Here is a 23,470-nt window from a genome sequence, read left to right on the forward strand (position 1 = left end):
AAGATACTGGTGTCCTCAGAGCCTTTCTCTTTGCCTTGAAGGCAATGGAACTGGGATCACAGGTAGGCACTTTTAAGGAAGAAATGAGAGGAAATTGGGTCTGCCTTGGTGATCCTAGGGAGCCTGTGGGGTCTGCTTTGTCACCCTGGCCTTCTGCCCATCTTCCCACCCCCTCTTGGTATATCCCCTCCTCTGCTCATGGACACCTGTCAAAGGAGCTCCCAGAGGGCAGGGCCCTGATCCCATTTGCTTCTTTACCCCTCAGTGCTCAGTCACCATAAATGATCTGGAATTGGCTCAGACACCAGATCCTGCTTCCTGCTGGGCAGACTAGGATAGGTGTTCCCTTCAAGAACACCAAGGTCAGGGCCGGCCCCGTGGCTTAGCGGTTAAGTGCGTGCGCTCCGCTACTGGCGGCCCGGGTTCAGATCCCAGGCACGCACCGACGCACCGCTTCTCCGGCCGTGCTGAGGCCGCGTCCCACATACAGCAACTAGAAGGATGTGCAACTATGACATACAACTATCCACTGGGGCTTTGGGGACAAAAAGGAGGAGGATTGGCAATAGATGTTAGCTCAGAGCCAGCCTTCCTCAGCAAAAAAAAGAGGAGGATTAGCACGGATGTTAGCTCAGGGCTGATCTTCCTCACCAAAAAAAAAAAAAAAGAACACCAAGGTCAGTAATTCAAGGCTCTTAGAATTCATCCAAGGGAGTAAGGAAAGAAAGAAGAAAAGAAAGGAAGCCAGCTAGGGTCGGAAGACCCACTGTACATGGGTCACTCAGGTTGCGGACAGCAGGGCCTCACTTTTCCCTGGAAGAGTCAGAGAGCTTGTAGCCTGGCCTGGCCTGGCCTTGGTGGCTGGCTGATCAAAGGAAGGGGGATGAGGATGGGGATGAGGAAGTGTGGGCTGTGCTCAGGCACACACTCACCCATGCTGATGTCTCTGGCCTGGCCCTGCTGTGCCCGGGGATCTAGGACCAACCCTCTGTTGGTGAGCACTCCTTCACAGGGTTGGTGGGGGTGAGTGGGAAGGAGAGAGAGGAGATGGGAAGCAGTCCTCTGAAGTTCCATGATCCTTCCCTGGCTCCAAAGTCAAAGATAATTTGGGCCTTTAGAGAAGGCTGCCAGAGGAAAGCCAGTGGTGCCCATGGCCTCACTAATCCTAGCACCCAGTGTGGGCCTGCCGACCTCTCCCAGCACCTAGAGTGGGCTTGTCAAGGCCCTTTTGGCTATGCAGGTAGCCTCTTCTTTAGTGCCCTTCTCCTCCTCAAGCCCAGGACTAATGCCTTCGCAGGACCTGTCCCATGCTCTGCTTCTCCAGGACCCCTGCTGCCTGGTGCCCAGCCATAGGCTTGTCTTGCTCCTGCAGTGCTGTTTCTAACCATGCAGCCTCTGGGCTGCTGGAGAGCTCTCTGCACCTGTCTGAAGCCCCACCTGTAGAATTCTGGCAGGAGCAGCTCTCTGTTCGGGAGCCAAGGCCTGGCTGGGCAGGGCTGGAACAAGCAGTAGGCCTCAGTCATGGCTGCTGCCTGCCGCTTGCTATGTGAGCAGTTGCTCATTGCGTGTAACTCTCTGATGGCCAGGAGTCCGGAATGGGATATGGGAAGGGGAAAGATGTGGGAAAGGAAGACTGAACCACCCAAGAAACAGTCTGTGCTAAAGGTGAGCATGCTTTCTACATCCATAGGGGAGCACAGATAACTCCAAACAAGTTACCAAAGGCCCTTATTTCCCAGATCCCGAGAGCCCTGACCAAACCAGCAAGCAGGTGGAGGGGTTCCTAGCAGGCCTGTGTGTGCAGGGCAGCTCAGAGGACACCAGTGGACTATTGAGTGGGGAAGCTGAGGTCAGGAGGGAGGATGGAACCGGGGACATGGAGGTGTAGGTGTGTAAGTCCATGGTCGGGGGTTGGGGGAGCAGCCTCCAGCTCTCGTGAAATTCTTCTCAGAGGCACGTCTGGCTCCATTCCTCCACACACTCACTCGTCTGCCCGGCATCACTGAGGTGTGCTCTGTGCTGGCACTGTGTTGCTCCCTGGGAACACAGAGACCAATTAAACACTGTTCCTGACCCAAAGCCACTCAGTCTAGTGGGAGAGACAATCCCGAGACTAGAGTTATAGTGCATTGTGGTCGGTGCTTTGGCCTGAGCATCTTCCTCCTGATGTTTGATGAAGGCTGGAGACACCCTATCCATTGTCCTGAGGAAAGAGCCCTGGGACCTGGAGAAGTGGGGGCAGGAGAGCTTCCCATGCAGTTACTCAGGCTCTGTTCCTCCTGCCTCTGCCAGCCTCCCCCCATGCCCCAGGAGGCCTGGTAACCCAGGGCTTCAGAGGGCCTGGGAGCTGCCTTCCCAATACCCTCAGCTGGTCTGCCACTGCAGCCACCACCACCGCTGCCGCCGCCCTCCCCCGCCTCCCCTCCCCCGTCCTCCCCCACTTCCCCTCCCCCCTCCTCCTCACTCCTGAAATGGGAAGGCTGGCCTCCTTGCTGAGCAGCCTCTGACTGGTGGTCAATTCATCAGCCCTGAGGCCTGGGCTGGGTTGGTGTGGGTGTGGTCCCAACCCAGCAGGGAGAGGGGTGAGGACAAGGGCTAGGGGTTGGCCCATGGACAGCTTTGACACAGGCCTGACCTTCCAGCTGTAGTTCAGTCCTTGGGGAAGGAGGGAGGAATCTCGGAGGCCGGTCAGGGCCACACATTCATGCACAGGAGGACTGGGTCCCTGAATTTGGAAGAGACATGGTTTAAGAGGGGAAGGCAGCTTAGGCCTTGGAGTCATATAGACTTGGCCTTAAATTTAGAGTCTGTCACTTATTAGCTAGGTCACTTTAGATTTAGTCTCCTCTATAAAACAGAGTAGTACTACCCATCTTTTAGGGTGGTTTTAAAAATTAAACCAGATGAAATCTAGAAGCTCCCAGCATAGTGCTTGACACTTAGTAAGTGCTGCCTATGGCAATTATTAATGCTACTTCTTATTTTATTATTATTATTGGTAATGCTGCTGTTAGAAAAGCCTGGTTGCACTACGGAGTGAAGCATTTGTCTGTCTAGGCTGCAGGGCCTGACTGGTGGTGACCTAAAAGCAGGGGTCAGAGGTCAGGCCTAGAGGAGGGAGAGACTCGGGGCCTCCTGGGAAAGGCAGCAGGGGTGGGCTAACAGTCTGGGAAATCCACAGGGCTAACAGGGCCACCAGGTCCCCATATATGAGGCCTTATTGGCCCAGGCCCAAAATGGGGATTGAATGTCCATCTGCACCTAAACCTATATTCTGTTCCAGGCCTGAGAGGGACGCAGAGCCTGTCCTAAGGCTCTGCCCAGAAGGAGCTCAGTGTGGACACCGTCTCCCTCAGGGGAGACTCAGTGCAGTGCACCTGGAAAGGGTGGTGGGTCTGGCACACACCATGGCCCCCTGCGCTTGATGAGGCCTCTGCTAAGCCAGCATCCATGGTCACCTCCCACAGTCTGCTTTCCAAACCTTTGAGACAAGCTTTCCTGGATACTGTTTCCTTTGCAGCCACCTCCAGTGGACACAGCTCTCTCACACATGCCTCTTATCTCCTGAGGGCCAGGAAGATTCTCGTTCACTCCCCTTACCACAGCCCAACCATTGCTCCTCCACTCCCAGATAAACATCCTCAGGAACTGGGGCTCATGTCATCACCAGCCTCTGCTCCTCTTCATCACTGCCATCTCTGAGCGCTTGGTCACTGCCTCATGATCGGCTCCTACCTACCATGGCCTGTGAGAATGGAAAGAGCTGCCGTTTACTGAGCTCTTCCACATGCCAGGCCCTCTGCTACTTAACTCACACACACTGGCTCAGCCAGCCGCCCCAGCCACCCTAGGAGGCCGGTACTGTGAGTGGTAGTAAGTGGTGGAGCAGCATTTTGGACCAAACGTGTCTCACCTTAACCGTCACACTATAACACCTCTCTTTTATTCATTGATTCATTCATTCAGCAAATCCAAATAAATCACCAAAATCGCATGGAACCCTGTGCTTCAAATACTGTCTCTCTCACTTGACAACTCCCTCTCCCCTTGACTTTCTCCACATCCGTCCAGTCCAGTACCAGGGAGTCACCCATGGAGAGGGAAGCTGCAGCTGAGATGGTAACACCTGGTGGTGTTACCTTACTAGCATCTTGATGCTGCTTATCACTCCTGTGTCATTGTTCTCGGAACCTACCCTCACCATCATCTTCAATTCTGCTATACCTCCATCCTTATTCTAAGCAGAAATCTCATATCCAGCTCTGCAGGGAAAATAAAGGTTGTCATCAGTCAAGAACTCTCGGTTTCCCAGCCTCCAGTCTACAGACTTAACCTGCATCCCCATCCATCCTGCTTCCCTCCTCCACCATCCTTTCTGTACCTCCCGTTCAGGGTCACTTTTCTCCTGTGCTCTGGATATCATCTCCTCCCACTTTTCAGGAACTGCCTTCTTTCATTTATCTCTTTTCTCATCTCTTTACTGGATCCTCCTCTCACATCTATAAATTTGTTCAGGTCCATCTCCCCTTAAAAATAAGAACCCTCTCTTTAACTTGTGTTCACCCTCTCGCCTCTTCTTTTTCAAGTTTCTGGAAAGAGTCATCACCTGTTGATGATGCATCTCCATGTTTTCCCCTTCTATTTCTCAACCCTCTCCAGTCTAGCTTCCAAACCTGTCTCTCTACTGGCAGTGATCTTCTGATTCTAAATCCAGTGGACTCAACCTCTGCCTCCCTTTAAGGGAACCACTTGTCAGCAAATATCCAGTGAGCATTTCCTGTGCACCGGGCACAGCGCTAAGTTCTAGGGATTGTTCTGATTCTTACAAGCTCATGGCCAAGATCCTGGGAAGCACGCTTGACTCCTCCCTCTCCTGTTCCTTCTGTATTCATTCAGTCTCCAAATTGGTGATTCTCCCTTTTAAAAATGTCTTGCTTGGATCATTTCAGCAGCTTCCTATCTCCTTGCCTCAAGTTAGGTCTCTCTCCAATCCATTCTCCACATCTGTATCCAAAAGGATCATCCTGAAGTGTCCATCTGGTTGGTTCATTCTCCTGCTTAATGGTTCCCCACGGGGTACATGCAGCAGTTCTCAAAGTGCCTTTTCACACCAGTAGCATCAGTACCACCTGGAAACTTGTCAGAAATGCATTTTGGGGCCCCACCTTAGACCTTCTGAATGGGCAACTCTGAGGGTGGGTCCAGCAGTCTGTTTTTATGAGCCCTCTGATGTAATGTGGATACAGGCTCACTGGCCTGCAGGATAGAATCCAGACTCCGCAGCATGGCGTTCCATGACCTGGCCCCTTCCAGCCCCCTCCTTGTCCTTGCCACTCTTTCTCGCGCCCAGCATGTAATTCCCACTCTGGCTATACCAAAATATAGATCCTATCTCGCACCTCCACGTCTTAGCCTGCTCCCTTTCCTGAGGCTGTATTAGACACTCCTCTTCTGAGTCCCCACCATACACTCATCACCCTGTTCTACTTGAGGGTTTACTTATCTGGCAAGTCTTATAAGCCCCTGGAGGGCAGGAACTGTCCTGTTTGTCTATGTGAGGCCATCACCTCTGGCAGTGGTTGAGATACAGGTGGTGTACATAAATGAACAGATAAATGTGGAGGCTGAGGCCCAGGGTAAGGCAGCAACTTGTGGCAGAGGCAGGAATCCAACCCAAATCTTCCGACTTTCAGTCTGGGCTCTTGCCTCTCAACCAGGCCTCCTCCTCCTTCCATTGCGCTAGGAGAACATTCCTCAGATTCAGACCCTCGCATCCTTTTGCTCTCCTCTTGCTTCTCCTGGGCCTCTCTTTCCTCTTAGCCGTGTTCGATTTTCGGCAGTTCCTAGATCATTCTCCTTGATAAAGCAATGAAAACTAAACAGCCCCTGGCGCCCTGCCTCTTTCAGTTGTCTGTCAGCATCGCACAGCTGGCCCCAAGCCGACTCATCTTTTTGTTCATTGCATTTTCCAAATATAGCTTTCAAAAAGGTCTTTTGACCCTCTCCTCATAGCATACATCAAAATAAATTCCAAATGGACTAAGAAGTAAAAGATAAAAATACAACCAAAGGAAATGTTGACGAAAATAGGATAGAAATCAGATCCCTGGAGGGAAAAGGACTTTCCAGGGATGGAACTGCTAGAAGAAATGAAATCTGATAATATATGGAAATTTAAACTAAATTGACAACAAAAGAAGACTGGATACCACAAAAGTTTGGAAAGTATATTTAGGAAATATGACAGACAAATGGTTATCATGAAAGTTGACAAGAAAACCGCTAGGACCCCAGCACATAATGGGCAGGAGACTGAACAGGTTACACAGAGAGAAATATAACTAGGAAACAACAGAAATATATGTACCCTTCCTAGCAGAGAAATTCATGTGAAGACAACAGGATGCCATTTATCACCCATCACATCTTTAAAGAATGTGTTTAACTTATAAAACTGATTCTGGCAGGAGTACAGTGACAGGTGCTCTCAAAGGCTACTGGTCGGAGTGTAAATGGGGACAAGCTTTTTGGAAAGGAAATGGCACTTGGCCTCCAGAGCCATCACCCAAAGGAAGGAAAATTCTGCACACAAAGATTTTTATTAGATTAGTGATTTATAATGGCCAGACGCAAATATAACTTAAGGGGTTCATTATGTACAGTATGGTTCACCTATTTGACGGAGTATACCACAGCCGTTCAGCCACCCTGCAGGGGGCGTGGGCACGTGGACCAGCCATCACAGCTTCTCTCGCCTGGGCTCCTTCCATGTGGCTATGGTTGGTGAAGCAGCACGGGACTTAGTATTGGGAACAGAAGCCAGTGAGACTCATTTTCCTCTTCTGTGCAGCGGGGATAGTAAAAGCCCTGCATGGCTCCCTGTTCCACTGCTATGAGGCATGAGTGAGGCAGCGCACATGACAACACTTGACTCATTGTGCTCATGTGGGGAGATGATCACCTAAGAAGCGAGATTCAGCAAGGCAAGCATTGACGGCCCACTGGGCAGAATGCCCAGGCACAGGGCCCAGGAGTGGGTATGTCAGAGAGCCGCAACAGCCTGGGCACGGGGCAACAAATGGCACCCTGGTCATGGAGGTCTGGCCATCCCATTTCTTGGCCTCCAGGACACTTATATGAGCCCTGGGCCCTAACCGAGCTGTTTGCTCCAGCCTCTTGTAGAAGTTGGCCAGATGAAGTTTGGGGTACAGAGAAAAGCGTTGGCAATGAGTGTGGTATATTTAATGAATTAAAAATAATTCATTATATCTGGTGTGTGGCATGGGTGCAGTACTATTGGGCTCTATTCTGGCTTTCCTCCAGCCACACCCTTTGCCATGGAGTGAAGAAGGATATTCAGAGTCAAGAGGGAAATCCCCACCCCAGGTCCATCCTCCCTTGCTAGACCATTACCAGGTACCGGAGACCTCAGACTTTCTTGCCCTGTCGTGCCAAGTCTGCTTTCATCCTCCTGGGGCAGAATACATTTCACTGTGCATATCCCCAAGCCAAAGCAGGGCTGTTTGCAGAGGCTGTGAGCAGAACTTGGGGGCTGGGGGCATCCACACACGTGTGCACAGTGCTTCTCACGGTGTAAGATGGGACCAGAGTGGAAAGAGAAGGGAGGCAGGCTGTGGCTAGCTCTTCCTACACCACCATGGTCCAACACAGACCTCCAGGAGTCAGAATTCTAAATTCAAACCTGGCCTTCCAGGTCGTTTTTCAAGGGAGGATAGAATATATTTTATTTAACAGCTTAATACCTTGATTTATAACTGTCAAATATTAGAATCTAAAATTTAGACATGTGATACTTGGACATCCATTGGTAATTTTGTCCCTGGCCCCACGAATGTTAGGTATGAGGCTAAATGGATGTGGGGGCAATGACTGAAGATGAGGCTGGGTGGGCGGGGGACAGACGATGAAGGGACTTGTAAGCCAAAGTCACATCAAGGAGCTTGGACTTTATCCTGAGGGCTAATAATAGCAGAAGCTAATGAGCTGACCTTGTATCACTTGTGCATGACTTAATTGTCATAGCAAAAAACACTATGAAGTAGGACCTTCTTATTTCCAATATTTTATAGATGAGGGTAATGAGACTTAGAAGGGGTAAAGAACGTGCCGAGGGACACAAAGTTAGCAGTTAGGGTGTCAGGGTTCCAAAACAGACCTATGGAATTATTGGGGCAGCCCAATCTGTAAGCAAGGGTGGGCTGATAAAGAGCATGAAGGTGGGAAGGATCAGTTGTGTGATGGATCTGTGCAGAAGCCACAGATCTGGTGGTTACTTGGTTCCTGGGAATGAGGGAGAGGGAATGGTCAAGGCATATTGAGGATACAAGTCTCAGTTGTTGGAGATGAACAGTGATGGCTGGATCCCTCAGAAAGTAGATTGGATAAGAAAACAAACCTCTTGAGGCCTTGGCTCCTTTAGGAGGGGACTGGACCAGATGTTCTTAAAGGTCTCTTTGTTTTGAGGGTCGTTGGTTGTCTGTGCTATTATAGAATATATTTGTACAAAGAGTAGATGACATATATAATAGGCACTCATGTATGTATTTGCTGATTGGTTGATCTGGATTAATCATTAGCTCTGAAACATTTACATCTATAAATGGCCTTCTTTTCAAGCTCTTCATTTTACTTACGGTTCTCTTAGTGTGTCACCTTGTTCTTCCTCCCATTTTATGAACTGTGCATGTGAACCTTTTTTGGCTATGTCTTCTATGTGTATATTTTAAATAAGATAGCAGATATTTTAAACCTCTTTTTGGCTCTTTCTCACATCATCATAATTATGCCATGTATTGAGATGTTTGTACACAGTCCTGTCTTTTCCACTGGATTATAGACTCCCTTTGGGTGAGGAAAACAAAACCCAGACCCGTGCTCTTAATTGTCCTGAAAAGCTGTCTGAGTGGCAGTGGAAAGCCACTGAAGATTTTAGCCCTGAGAGTGTCAGATCAGATTTGTGCAGAGAAGTGAATGAATTGAAGGAAGGCAAGATGGAGGCAGGGAGACCTGGTGGCTATTAGAGTGACCCCAGTGAGAGCTGGTGACCTGTCCTAAGGCAGTAGCAGCAGGGAGCAGAAGGAGTGAAACATCTGCCCTGCTCTTGGCTGCACAAAGCCAGTCCATGGTCAGTCTCTCTACCCCCAGACCTCTCATCCTGGCACGTAGACTGCTTCTCTGCTGACAGAGAGGGAGGAGGAGGCTGCCGGGGGAAAACCCTGCGAGGGTGCAGGGAAACACTCCAGGAGCCCAGCTGGGAAGGCGCCTTCTTCCCAGGTGCTTTTCCCCATTGCTCCTGGCTGTTCTGACAAGAGCAGAACAAGTTGCATCAACAGGACCCTAGTGGCTCCCACAGATGAGCTGGGTCCAGACTTGACTGAGGCCAGAACGTTCCTGGAAGAGGAGGGATTCAACAAAGAATGCAGCCCACAGCTGGCCTGGAGGAGAGGTTTGACCATTCTAGGGACAGCGTCACTGGCTGGCTTTTATAAGCCTTTGTGTTGTGTCCTATCGGTCAAGGAAATGAAATTTGAGGGGCCTTCTGGGACAGGGCCATGTTCTGGTGGCAGGCTTGGCAGTGTCACCTAGCAGCAGGAAGGCCTCCAGCGTCCATAGCCCTCCTACAGGGAACCAGAGGGAAAAGCTGGCTCCCCATTTAAATGTCTGTCTGTCTATGCACTCGTCTTGCTGTGGCATCTGCCATCACTGACCGCACCCTCTGCTTCACTGTCATGGCTGCTGTGATGCTCACTCATCATAGACAAGACTGATTGGGCTCTTGCTGTGTGCCAAACACGGTGCCAGCTGCTGTAAAATGCCCAGCATCTCATTTAATCCTCACACTCTTTGGGAAGTAGGTCTTGTCATCCCTGTTATGCATTAGGAACTGGAGGCTTGAATAGATGACGTGACGTGCCCCAGCTCACACAGGTGTGGATCAGGATGTGAGCCTGGGGTTTCCAGACTCCAAGGCCCATCCTCTACATCACACTCTCCCTAGGTCTTCCCCTCTGTTACTGTGCTTTCTCAGTCTCCTCCACGGGCTCCTCTGTTTCCACCTACCTTAAATGCTGGTGTTTACAGGATTCTGTTCTGGGTTCTCATCTCTTCTCACCGCATACCAGAGATTCTTAATCTGAAGTCAACAAATCCCCTTGACTTCAGGGATTCTGCGACCTTCTTCAACAGTATGCAAAATGTTATGTGTGTGTGCCTGGGTCTGTTTTTCTGAGAAGAGGAGCCATAGCTTTTATTTTAGGAGACAGGCTGAAGTGTTGTTGGTTCTTGGTATTTTTATGGCTGGGGAAACATGGCAATGCCCAAATCATATCTTGGTCTTATTGTTCCTCCTTTCCCTAAAGTTCCTGAGGAGGCTCTGCATCAGGACAATGACAGATGGGGAAACAATAAAATAGCAGCACTGAATTGTTCATTGTGCTGGTCCCCAGTGCTCTAAAGCTGGGCTCTCCGGGACCTGAGACCCAAGCACAAGGCTCCTTCCCCCAGAGCCCCAGCGTGACTCGCCACTGCTGCTGGCTGTGGGCCCTAAGGCAGAGCTGCAGAGCTCTTAGCACGCCAGGAGAGGCCGAGACCAGGAGGCAGGCTCTGCCTCAGCATCCCCGCTGCTGCATAGGAGCAGGGTGTCAAAAAGAGCTGCGTGCGTGCGTGCGTGTGTGTGTGAGACTTCATCTCATACTGGTAAGTGACACACGTATCCTCAAATCTAAGCAGTCAGATCAGTCATTTCTCCTCCCAGGAAAGAGTAAAGGTGGGAAGAGAGGCAGAAGCTTCCCCCTCCCCACTGGAGCTTTTGTCAGATTCTCAAAGGGGGTTTGAGATAATAAGCTAATTTCCTACAGTTTCACATAGTCGTTACATATGGGACTTCTACAGCCGAGAGACGTTGTTTCAGAGAGGGCATCTCATGTGATAGAAAGAACGAGGTTCTGAAGTTGGATTCGGCTCAGATTCTCCCAGCTGCCTATGTATCTCAGGCACTTCCCCTCACCTCTCTGAGCCTCAGTCCCCTCTGTGAAGCAGGGTGCCGGGCACCAACCAGAGTGACCCCCAACTCACCTTAGAGCTCCTGGAGGGCAGAAAGGAGGTCTCATTCACCCTTGACCCCAGGCCCCCAGACTTCCTGAGGGAGAACAGTAATGATGATAATACATGGTGTAGCAGAAAGAATACCCATCTTGGAGTGACAACGCTCAGGTTTGAGTCTTGGCACAGCCACTTACGTGATCTTGAGCATTGCTTCATCTTGGGTCCCATACCTGTGAAGTGGGTGAAAGTTGAAGAGATGTAAATAAAGTCATGTCTGTGAAAACCAGCCTGGAGCCCGCGCACACCCCCAGCTGTGCCTGTCCCTGGCTCTCCTCACCCCTCGCAGGTAGCCCCTCCACTTTCTCCTCTTTAGGTGTGTGTGGGGCAGGCATGAGCAGGAACCCTGGGTGGAGAACTGTTGGGGCCTGCCAGCCTCTGGAGAAGGGACAGGGCTGTGTTTCGTTTGGCACAGGCTGGCACCTGCCATTCCTTTCAGTCCACATCTGGCCCTCCCGGGAGGGGCCCCTCTCTAGTTCTGCCTAAGATCTTGGCCATTTCCCCACCCTTCCTGTTCCTCCTGGGTCCTGTTATCTCTCCCTTTACCTCCCTTACACACATACTTCTTCTGGGCACAGAGAGGGAGACACAAGAGGAAGGTGGTATGGGGTCTGCTCTCTCGGTCTCCCTGGGGCTGAGACTTGTTTGCCCCAGGAGCCTATCCTTTGAGCTGACCCTTGGAGGACAGATAGAATTTGCCAGAGAAAGAGATGTTGCCACAGAGGTGGGGAGACATGAGGAGGGAGTGGCTGGAGCAGAGACAGTCCATTGAAGGCAGCAGAAGACGAGCCTGAAGAGGTACTGACAGTGGGGAGCTCTTTGCTGCTGCTGAGGGCAGTGGAGGAGCCGTGGGTGGATTTCATGTCTCCTTTAACATACACTGTCAGGTGCTGAGCTGGGCACAGAAGTGAGTCTGATGTGAGCCCCTAGCCTGTGGGGCGGAGGGTCATAACACACCACCAATGTTGATGATGGTAACAGCTGACCGGTGACTGTGAGCTAGGCAGTCAGCCTGAATTATCTCATTTAATTCTCACAACAGCCCGTAAGATAAATACTGTTAGTATCCCTAGTTTATTCATTAGGAAACGGTAAGTTCCTTGCCCAAGGTCTCCACACAGTTGAGTGACCAGAACTGAAGTTGGATCCAGGCCCAAGGATCTTCTGTCTTAGTCAGCTTGTATTGCTATAGCAAAATACCACAAACTGGGTGGCGTATAAACAACAGAAATTTATTTCTTACAGTTCTGGAAGCTGAGAAGTCCAGGATCATGGCGCTGGCAGATGTGGTGTTTGGTGAGGGCTTCCTGGTTCATAGACGGCCTTCTTTTCGTTATGTCCTCACTTGGTAGAAGAGGCAAGGGATCTCTCTTGGGCCTCTTTCAGAAGGGCATAAATCCCATCATGAGGGCTCCACCCTCATGACCTAATCACCTCCCAAAGGCCCCCACCTCCTAATACCATCACCTTGGGCATTAGGTGTTCAACATATGAATTTGGGGGGAACACAAACATTCAAACCATAGCAGATCTTAATTCTGTATCACCTCCCAAATGTTACTTTGGGATGAAGGGGGTCAGGAAAGACATGAGGGAGGAGGGGATGCTGAGTCTTAAAAAACGAGTAGGGATGGATCAGGTGGATAGAGATGGGAAGGCGGTTAGAAGGAGAGCATCAGCAAAAGAATGGAGCCATGAATTAGCAGGTGGGGACTTCAGATGGGCTGAAATGGAAACTGGAGCGGCAGGCAGGCCTTAGTGGCTAAAAAGCTCAGATCTCCTGTGGGCAGTGGTGATGTGATCTGGCTTCTATATAGAAAGATCATTGTGGCAGAGAATGGAAAGTGGTTTGGGAGGCAGCAGTGGCCCATTCTAGGCACTCGTTACATGTTTGTTGAGTAAATGAATGGAATGCAACAATTATTATCTACCATTTATGTTCCAGTCACTCTACTGGCCTCTAGGGTATTTAGCAGTCGACAAGACAGGCACTGTGAAGGGCCAGTCATCATGATAATCCGATTGAAAGACGATGAGACCTGAACATCAGGTGGTGCAGTGAGTTTGGGACGAAGGGATGGATCTGTGGGATTCTGAGAAGATAGAATCAAAAGAATCAGCTGGCCAGTAGGACAGGATGGACTGGAGAGGTGAAGAAGAATGTAAAGTCAATTGCCAGGTTTCTGGTTTGGAAGACTAGATGGACAGTAGAGGATAGGGAACACAGGCAGAGGAGCAGGTCTGGGGAAACTGGACACAGTTTCCATGTCCAACCACAGAGGATTGGTTATGTAGATTGTGGTATATCCCTGTGACAAAATTCTTAGAAAACATAATTTTGATGTCTGTGACATTCAGTATGTAGATATATCATTTAACCAAACCTCTATTGTAAACCTTTGGATTTTTTTTTCTCATTTTTCACTTTTATAAGTAACACTGTAATAAACAGCTTTTTACAAAGTTCTTCACCATTCTGATTACTTTTGGAAGAGAAATGTTGCAGTCACGAGGTATAAACAGTGGTGAGGTTTTTGACACATGTTGTCACGTTACTTTTTAGAAAGGCTGTACCACACTTGACTCCTATGGCAGTGTAGGAGACTTCTACCTCAGCGTACACCACAAGCACTAAGATCTATGCATAGATGCACAGACACACATACATATTGTAGAGGATTAAAAATAGTATCTTGTTATTTTAATTTGCATTTCTTTGTCACTATAAAGTTTTTTCATGCTTATTAACCTTATTTTTTGTTCTTTTCCCATTTCAGGGGTGTTGTTGATTTTTCATGAGTTTTTAAAAGATGTATTATTTGTGACAAAATTTTTCCCACTTTTTTTTTTCAGTCTTAATTTTGCTTATTATATTTTTGATGTACCAAAACACTTAAAATTGTTTACAAAGTCAAAATCTGTTTATCTTTTTGTTTCTAACATTTCATTAATAGTTAGGAAGTTTAATGATAAAATATACATCTAAATTTTCTTTTAGTTTTGCTTTTTTAGCATTTACTTATTTTGTTTATGGTATGAGGAAAGGAAGTAAACGGATATTTTTTCTAAATAGCAAATTTTATATATCACTTGCTGAGAAAACCATTTTTCCCACTGATGGTGAAGCTTCCTTTATCATAACCTAAGCTTATATATATATGTACAGTCATGCACCCCGTAACATTTCAGTCAAGAATGGACCGCATATACGACGTGGTCCCACAACATTAGCATAATACAGCCTAGATGTGTGGTAGGCTGTTCCACAGGTTTGTGTAAGTACACTCTATGATGTTCTCACAATGACAAAATTGCCTAATGACGCGTTTTTCAGAACGTGTCCCCATGGTTAAGCGACGCATGACTATATGGATCTGCTTCTGGGCTCTCGTTTCATTTATCTTTGTGTTGATTCTTATCTGGCTGTCACTTGTAATCATTGAAAATTCATAGTATACTCTAATATCTAGTTAAATTTGGGGGCTGTTTTTACCTGTTAAATCTTTTGGATGAGTTTTTGGAATCTTTTTGGTAAATTTTTTTTAAAAAGTCCTACTGGGATTTTTTTCTTAGAATTATATTAAGCCTACACTAATCTGGGAGGAATTGGCATTGTGTTAATATTCAGCCTTCCCATCCAAGGATATGGTTTGTCTCTCCCATTTTTTTCAAGTCATATTTTTATACCTCTCAATAAAGGACTGTAGGGTTTTTTTACTGTAGGTTCCACATATTTAAGTTTATTGTTTAGCATTTGATATTTTTTGTAGGATTGCAAATGGGATCTCTTTTTTATTCTATCTGGTGACTATTTCCTATTGAAGTACAGATCCCATTACTAAATTATTTTATCCATTCTAAGTTTTGTTGATTCTTTTAGGTTTTCTAGGCTAATAACAAACTCCCTGGAAATAATAGGTTGGAGTCCATGGTTTGGTAATGCCTCCAGGTTGCAGGGTTGGTTTGTGACTTTCTCCAGCAGTACTCAGGAGCCTGGTCGTAAGGGTGGACAAGGTGGATGAATGGGTTGATCCCAAGTTCACGGTTTCCCTGGGCTAGGGCAGTAGAAGGGCAAGGGGCAGGGGACTGAGGGAGCTCACGAGAGAGTAGCTGAAGTGACATACTTCAGGGACTAGACCAGGAGGGGCTCATGGACTGAGCAGAGGCAGGTCTGGGGACTAAAGGGAGGGAGAGGGTCGGAAGAAGAGAAAGTTGTGGCCCTGGAATGGACGCCAGGATGTCATGTTTCAGAGCTCATGCCTTTCCAGTCCAGTTCTGAGGTCTCTGTGGGAAGAATGATCCTATTTTGCAGTTGAAGAAGCTGTAGCTCAGAGAGCTTGTCACTTGCCCAGAGTCATCCAACTATAGTCAGCGGCAGAACTGGGATGTGAGTGTTGTTCTGCTATGCCATCCTAGCTCACATTCTGTCTTTATTTTTCAGGTTCACATTAGAACAGTTGACTGAGAGCAAGGAGACAGAAGGGAAAGGAGGCAAGCCCAGCAGAGCAGATAGGAGAGGGCAGGCTTCTCCAGGGCCCCTGAGTAGCTGTGAAGGGGAGGGGGGACAGCTAGGCCCGTGGGTCTGCCTATTGGCCCGAGAACCCCCTGAGGCCAGAGCAGCACACCCCAGCGTCCCACACCCTGTGCCCCGCCCTGCAGCTTGTTTTGTGTCCATTATACACTGTGACCCCAGCACATGCTCGCTGTTCTCCATCACATACCCTTGTCGCTGTCACACATTCCCGTGTCCCCACCACACACCAAGCCCTCCCTCTACCAGCTGTGTTTATTCCACATGCCCCAGGCTCCCCAGGATACACCTCATGCCCCCACCTTGTTTCTCATTTGCCTGTACACACTTTGGGTCCCTGCCACTCACCAGTCCCATGGCAAGCTGTGTGCCCAGCTCATGCCTACTTATGCTGTGTCTGCAGAGTGCGTCGGACGGCTTCTGGAAATCTGTGGCCACTCGAGTGCCCAAGGAGCCCCCTGAGATTCGCATTCTCAACCCATATTTCATCCAGGAGGCCGCCTTCACCCTCATCGGACTGCCCTTCAACAATGGCCTCATGGGCCGTGGGGTGAGATAGCTGGGCCCTAGGAGAGGGAGGGGGAGAACTGGGCCTGAGGTGCCTTGGGAAGGAAGGACTGGGTGGCAGGGCGGGGACAGAGGGCTCAGTCCTCAGGAATGGAGCTTAGCTCTGGGGAGCTTAGCTCAGGATCTTGGCCTCACTCAGCCCTCTAGCTGAACTCTGCACCTTCTCTCTTCCCTCCTCCAGAACATCCCAACACTTGGCAGTGTGGCAGTGACCATGGCACTACATGGCTGTGACGAGGTGGCAGTTGCAGGCTTTGGCTACGACATGAGCACGCCCAACGCACCCCTGCACTACTACGAGACTGTGCGCATGGCAGCCATCAAAGAGGTGTGGAGCTGGATGTGGGGCAGTCTGGGTGGGGCTGAGGCGGGGCACTTCCAGCACAGAGGACAGGCTCTGACAGTGTGTGCACAAACCAATGATAAAGGGATGAGCCAGCGGCTGGTCCAGCTGCCCAGAGCTCCCAGGAAGGCCCTGCCCCACCCTCAGCTAAATTGGGTCACCAGAGGTCCATCCCTGCCTGCGGGCCTCTAACCACCAAGCACCCTCTGTGCCCCTCTCCCCAGTCTCCCTGTGAACCCAGAGCCCCCTCCCCCAGCCTCCTCCCTGAACTTGCCCTCCCTGGCCCTCTCCACACTTGTTCCCCAGCTGTCATATGCTCATCTTGGCACCAGCTCAGAGCCATTCTCCTGACCACAGTGCCTCCCTTCCTGTAGAGGACTTCTTTGCCCCCTCAAACAACCCACAGGTATTGCCTCTCAGTCCCAGGATGCCCCCTGTACCTCCTCCCTTCCCCATGGCCAAGCCCTAAAGCTCTTTATCACCCAGAATTGCTTCCCAGGTGAACCATATGTTCAGGTACCTTAAAGTTCAAGAAGCATTGAAGTTCTCCCAGCCTGTCAGTCAGCCTCTCCTGGCATCTCTCCCTTCACAGCAAGAGCCCATGTGGAAAATCTGAACCCCTCTTACAACACCGTTCACTTCCACCACTAGCCTTCCACTGATCCCAGCCTGTAACCTGGACGTCTTGGGCTAGCACTCTGGGCAGCTTCTCTCCTCCTCCATCTGGGTGGTGGGGGTTGTTGGAGGAAATGTCCCATCTGTGCAGACTCATGGTTCTATAAATGTAGGAGTTCTGATCTCAGCTAGCCCTCATCCCTGCTCAGCAGTCTTTTTCCTTGCCCTTCTCCAACCTCCACCACACTGTTCCAGAACCTTATGCTCCCTGAAAGTTCCCACCCACCCTTCCTCCTCCAGTGAGGAATCTGAAGCCACAGTGGGGACTCTGTCCCCTGTGCACTCCTCACTGCTGCCTGGCCCGTTGCCCCTTGCAGCCTGGCTTCCCCCTTTACCTGACATGACTCCCACCAAGATCACCAGTGACTTATCTCAAGGCTACTATGTCCAGTGGACACATAGAAGTCTCATCTTTCCTGATCTCTCAGAATCACTTTTTATGTTGACCACTCCTTCCTCTTTGAAACTCTCTCCTGCTCAAACTTCTGAGTCAGTAATTTCTAGTGTTCCTCTCATCTCACTTGCCAGTCTCTCTCATTCTCTTTCTTGGTGTCATTGATTTCAGTCCACCCCTTAAGAATCAGCATTAGTGAGGGCTCCGTCCTAGACAATCTTCTCTTCTCACTCACATGTTCTCCAGGAGATTTACATCCCCATCCATGGCTTCAGTTACCATCTCTCTTGTTTCAGGCTTTTCTGGTTCATTCAGGCTACCTCAAGTAATGGGGCGTTATTTCACGGCTATAAGAGAGACTTGGGAATCTTATGGGAAACCAGAAACAGCCTTATGGCTGGGCCTCCTGTTGCCTGGAATGGGGTTCAGGAGTAGGAAGCTCATCCTGGATCCAGGACAGCTCCAGGACTGTCTTATCCCCTTCAGCAGAGGCTCTGGCCCTGCCTCATTATTACCATGACTCTGTGGGTCTTTCATTTCCACCTCTCTTCACACACCCACTCCAAACTGCTCTCACAGCCTTTACCTGCCTCCTGGCTTCTGTTTACTTAGATCCTTGGTCTCTTACCTAGTCCTTTTATGTAAACCTTATGTAAAAGTTTGAGGCAGAAGGTGAAAGGCCATAGACATAGGAGGGAGGCATGGAAGAATTTTAGGCTGTGGATTAGCATGGAGGAGGGTCACTGCAGCCGCAGCATGAAGTAGAAGAGTGCAAGGCAGCAGTGGAAACTAGCTGGGCGGCTGTCACAGCAGGCTAGGCACGAGCTGAAGACTCCTGAACTGAGCTGCTCAGTGACGACGAGGAGAGAGAGGTAAGAAACAGGATTTTAAATCAGCAGGGCCTGGAGACTGCCTCAATGCAGGAGTGAGGCAGAAGGCCACCACCTTCTCTGAAGCCCTCTGTTGGAGGCTGTTCCCTGTCTTCCACCTGCCATGTCTCAGTTTTCAGGCCGTCGCCTCCCGATCCTGCAGAGCCGTCTGGCTCCGAGGCTCGCGGCCTCTGCTGCACCACTTCCACGCAGTGTGCTGAGGAGCGCAGGCTCTGAAATCAAAGGCTGGGCTCAGAGCCCAGCTCTGTGCCTTCCTGTCTTTATCAATAAAAGGGGTAAGGAGAGCACCTACCTCCTAGGTTTGGGAAAGATTAGATGTGATAATGTGTGAAAAAGGCCTGGCACCTAGTAAGCACTCATAAATGTTAGCCATTATTATTAATGTTAATGTGTTTACCCCTGCTTATCACTGTTGCCTCCCATCCTCCTGGATGAGGATTCACTGAAGATGCTGGTGTCTGGGTTTGGGATCCCTGCTGTCACCTGGGGTGTCTTCAGTAGTCAAGTGAACCATTCAGTGCCCTGGCCTCACCATTGCTTCACCTCCACTCGACTGATGAGCCCATTCTCCAGGCCCAGTGGGAGTGTGTGGAATGTGAAGACACGTGGAGCAAGGATGGAGTGCTGGGGGATATGTAAGGGATATCAAAGGAATTCATAAAGGAGACAGAAAGTAGAGGAGAATTAGGAAGATGCAGGGTCACGGAGACCAAAGGAGCAGCGTTTCAAAGAGAGAGTGTCTACACTGTCCGGTGCTGCAGAGAAGTCCAGTAAGATGAGTACTGGGAAATGGTCATCGGACATACCAGTCAGGAGGTCCCCACTGACTGCAGTGAGAGCAGTTTCAAAGGAGTGGTGGTGCAGGAGCCCAATTGCAGTAGCTGAACAGTAAGTAAAGGCAAGATAAAGCACAAAGGTGGCACATCGGTAGTGCTCTTTGGGGGAGCCTCAGATGAGAAGGGGAGCAGAGGGACTGAGCAGTAGCTGGCGGATGAAATGGGTTCATACAGGAGTCGGCCGCAGCAGAGGAGTCTGGGCAGGAAATGGAGACTGAGTTGTCAGCACACCCACTTGCTCAGATACAGGGCAGGCAAGGAAGAGATTTCCCAGGGGGACGACAGAGTAGGAAGCGCAGATGGTCAGCGGAACCCTAGGAGCCCCAATGTTTCATGACGGGGTGAGGGAAGAGGAGCCAGAGATAAAGACGGAAGAGTTGCTGTGAGGAGGAAGGCTCTTCCGAGCGTGTGGACTGTGAAGGGATGGACATGTGCATCCAGACTCAGGGCTCCTGGTGAGGCAGAGACCCGGGACTACGCAAGTCCCGCCCCAGCCCACAGCCAGTGTAGACAGCGGCGTGCAGAGAGCTCCACAGAAGGAGCAATCAGGAAGAGAGCAGCTGAGCAGTGACCGCCTGGTCCAAGAGAACTACACCCACGGCAGACTTTCTGTGTACTCTTTCATAATGAACATTGTCAAACATATTCCTAAGTGTAGAGAATAATAAAATGAACTCCACGTAGCTGTCTCCACCTCCCGCTGCTGTCAGCACACAGCCAGTGTTGTTTCATCTCCTCTTCCTCTTGTGCTCCCTCCCCACTGATTACTTGGAAACAAGCCTCAGATACCGTCTCTTTCTAACCGCAAATATTTTCATTAAAGTTTCTCTAAAAGATAAGGACTATTTTTTTATCATCACAATACCATTATCACACCTAAAAAATTTAACAATAATTCCTTAATATCATCAAGTATCCAGTCCTTTGCTGACCTTTCAACCCTCAGTGGCTCCCAGTGGGTGTTGTTGAAACTGAGCTGACTGCTTGGTTACTTCTTCCTGGGGGTGATGCGGGGTGGGATAAGCAAAGCGCTGCGTGAGTTTCTACATTTGCTTGGATCCTGGCCGTACCATTCCTCCATTTCTCTGTTTTCTTACCTATAAAATCTCACTTCATTGCACACGTTGATTGAGCACCTATTCTGGGCCAGACAGTCCCTGCCTTCAAAGAGTGACAGCGAGCCAGATGCTTGAGTCTTCAAGGAATGAGGGTGAATCCCCCAGGGGTCTGCAGTGAGGAGGAGCAGTTGGCAGACAGCAGAGTATAAGGGCAGTGGCCTCCAAGGAGCCGGAGGTCTGAGCGGGTACAGAGGGACACCTGTGTAGACGCAGCCGTGAAGAGTGAGGAGGGCCCTGCCCACCCCGAGGCGCTGTGGGTGTGGATGTGGGGGAGGAGTCCCCACTGGGAGTGTGTCTGGGGGACACTGTCCTTCGGGGCAGCAGGTTTGTGATTAGCACAAGAAGTTGGAGGGAATGGTCAGAGGAGAGTAATATAGGGAGTTTTGCCTGAGTTTCAGACTGAAAAGGTTTGGAAGGTTGGAGAAGGTTGACTGGATCACAGTAAGGACCAGAGAGCGCTATAAGTTCTTACACTGGTAAATAGTGGCTGTTAATATTGCTCTGTGAGGCTCAGTGCTGACAGATGCAACAGAGCAGTCAGTTGGGTACAAACTATGAGAAGGCTGTTTGCTTTCATTCATTCATTCGTTCAATCCTTTTTCATTCTTTGAGAGACTTAGTGATTAAAGCTTCCTGGTGAGAATACTGGGGATAGGAAAGAACCTGAGCCTGGGTGCAATCTTCCTCCAGGAAAGCCCTGGAAGGCAGCATCTTCCCTGGAATTTCCACATTAACAGTAAGATGAGCCTCTTGTCCTCTGGCCCCCTGGCTCCTCTGACCTGAGAGGCAGGATTTCATCAGCTGCCCCCAGGGCTGGAGAACGGATTGCATCAGACCAGAGAATGACTAAGCCACCCACGTGGTTCTCTTTCCAGCTGGGTCCACCCCCCAGGCCTGGACCGGGCCTAAGTGACTCACAATGCCTGTCCTCAAGGTGCCTAGGACCTAGGTGCCCCGGACGTGCTGCCAGACAAGGAGAGGTTGAAGTCCATGGGAACAAGGTTGGAAAGCGTACATCTCCTAAGGCTTGGAGGAAGAAGTTAAGAGGCATAGTTCTCCTGGGATGGGGAAAGGGGTTAGAAGGTTATTTTCTCCAAGTCCCAGGAAGGGAGAGGATAAGCTGTGGCACTTCTAGAGCAGATTTCCTACGGTCACAGAACATCAGAGGGTGGTAGTCAGAAGAGGGCACTGAGCCCTGGAAGGCACGTTCTAGCCGGGCCATGTCCCAGCAGCCACCTGGGCTGCCCAACTGATCGCTTCTCCATCTCTTTCCTTCCAGTCCTGGACACACAATATTCAGCGAGAGAAAGAGTTTCTGCGGAAGCTAGTGAAAGCACGTGTCATCACTGATCTAACCAGTGGCATCTGAGGTGGGCCCAGCACATGGCCACAGAGGTCCACGCACCACCAAGAGCAAGCAGCAGTCACCATCACCTGCCCACTTCACTGGCCTCAGTCTGGCTCTGCCTGAGAGGCACAGGAGTCTTCAGACCCAGAGAAGGACAGCGCTAAGTGGCCCCAAGGCTGGCGAGGCCTTGGCGGGGCAGCCAGAGCTGTGTCTGCTCAGAGGCCAGCCTCAGAGACCAGCACTCAGCCTCACTCTCAGCCTGGGTCCTTAAAGCCAGAGGGCCAGGAGGCCACTGGCCATGCCTAGCGGGCCCAGCATGCGGGAGGTGGACATTAGGCAGCAAGGCTGCTGCCAGAATCATTTCTCCAATCAGTGTTTGGTGTATTATCATTTTGTGAATTTGGGTGGTGGGAGGGTAGGGATAATTTATTTTTAAATAAGGTTGGAGATGTCAGTTTGGTCCACTTGCTGTACGAAAAGAGGCCCAGTAGAGAGCCCATCAGGCAGTGGTACCAGTGGGCTCCCTGTAGAGTAGGAGAGTCGGGACTATCCTGTACCCTGCACTGGGCTACAGGGAAGTAGGCAGGATCTCATGCCAGCCCCCTCCAGCTCATGACACTGTTTGGCCTTTCTTGGGGAGAAGATGGGGTATTCCCATTCACCAGCCCCTAGCTGTCCCACAGGGAAACCTTGGAGCCATCCTTTAAACCAACAAGACAGCCTCAGGCTAGAGCAGAGAGAACTTCCAAGCCCAGGAGGCGAGGCGAGGCCCAGGCTGGTGGAAATGGCACTACCACCCCCCCACCACTGCAACTGACCCATAGGACGGTGCGCCAGGCCTGGACTGACTGACTGGGCAGCTGTTCTGGGTTTTAGCAATGAGACTGCCAGGTCCTTGGGTTCGCCTTTAGCCTGGACCAGAGGGAAGTGAGGCTCAAGGACCTTACCCAGACTGTGGCAGTCGTCCTGGGCAGCCATCATGGAAGCAATAAAGCTCTTCCCTGAACCTGGCCTCCTCTTGCTTTCTCTGACTTTCCTGGAAGAAACAGGAACCTGGAGCCTCAGCAACTGTGCTAAACCCAAGGGCCATCTCTCCAGGCTACAGATTGCTGGGTCCCTTTCAATTCTTACGTCAACTGCAGGCCCTGGGTAGCCACCTAGAAGTCTTCTGGAGCCTCTCCTGTCCCACACAGTCCTGCACCATCTTTGCCTTAAGAGAGGCAGACCATGAGCATCAGAGCATGCCCCAGAGTCTACCCTGGTGCCTCCTGAAGCAGCCAGAGGGCAGGGGATTGAAGCCACAGTCATAGGACAGTGCTTCTGTTACTGTCATGTGGGTTCTTGTTGTCCCCCAGGCTGGAAATCAAGAGAGACGACAAACGGGAATAGGAAAGTAAAAGTTTATTAGCTGGTGGTAAGAGAGGCACAGGGGAGCCGGTGCAGAAAGGAAAGGGGCAAGTGACCGGCTCGTTAGGGAGCGGGACTGTGGGCTTTTATTAGGCAAAGGCTGGGGAGGAGCCTTGTCATGGTGTAGAGGTGGGGTTGTGCTTGCGCCTGCGCTGTCGTGTAGCACACTACTACATGGGACGCATGTATCATTGCATGCTAGCTCTCCGCCCCGGGTGTGATTTTTACTATGCTAATGGG

General features: G+C 50.3%; 1 protein-coding gene across 4 annotated transcripts in view; it reads left to right on the forward strand.

Moving 5' to 3' along the window:
• ST3GAL3 (ST3 beta-galactoside alpha-2,3-sialyltransferase 3) overlaps nt 1-22,829 on the forward strand; it is a 223,639-nt gene extending 200,810 nt beyond the window's left edge. For 2 of the 4 annotated variants that reach the window (XM_058552166.1, XM_058552167.1), the window contains 4 exons: nt 12,367-12,417; nt 16,056-16,202; nt 16,401-16,547; nt 21,755-22,829. In XM_058552166.1, the coding sequence (XP_058408149.1) occupies nt 12,367-12,417; nt 16,056-16,202; nt 16,401-16,547; nt 21,755-21,844 (435 nt within the window). In that variant the 3' untranslated portion in view covers nt 21,845-22,829. The remainder of the gene's footprint in view (nt 1-12,366; nt 12,418-16,055; nt 16,203-16,400; nt 16,548-21,754) is intronic. The other 2 variants (XM_058552169.1, XM_058552168.1) reach the window with 1 other exon arrangement.
• Nucleotides 22,830-23,470: the final 641 nt, after the last annotated feature.

This window comes from Diceros bicornis, chromosome 13, assembly GCF_020826845.1.
Source record: "Diceros bicornis minor isolate mBicDic1 chromosome 13, mDicBic1.mat.cur, whole genome shotgun sequence".
NCBI lineage: Eukaryota > Metazoa > Chordata > Mammalia > Perissodactyla > Rhinocerotidae > Diceros > Diceros bicornis.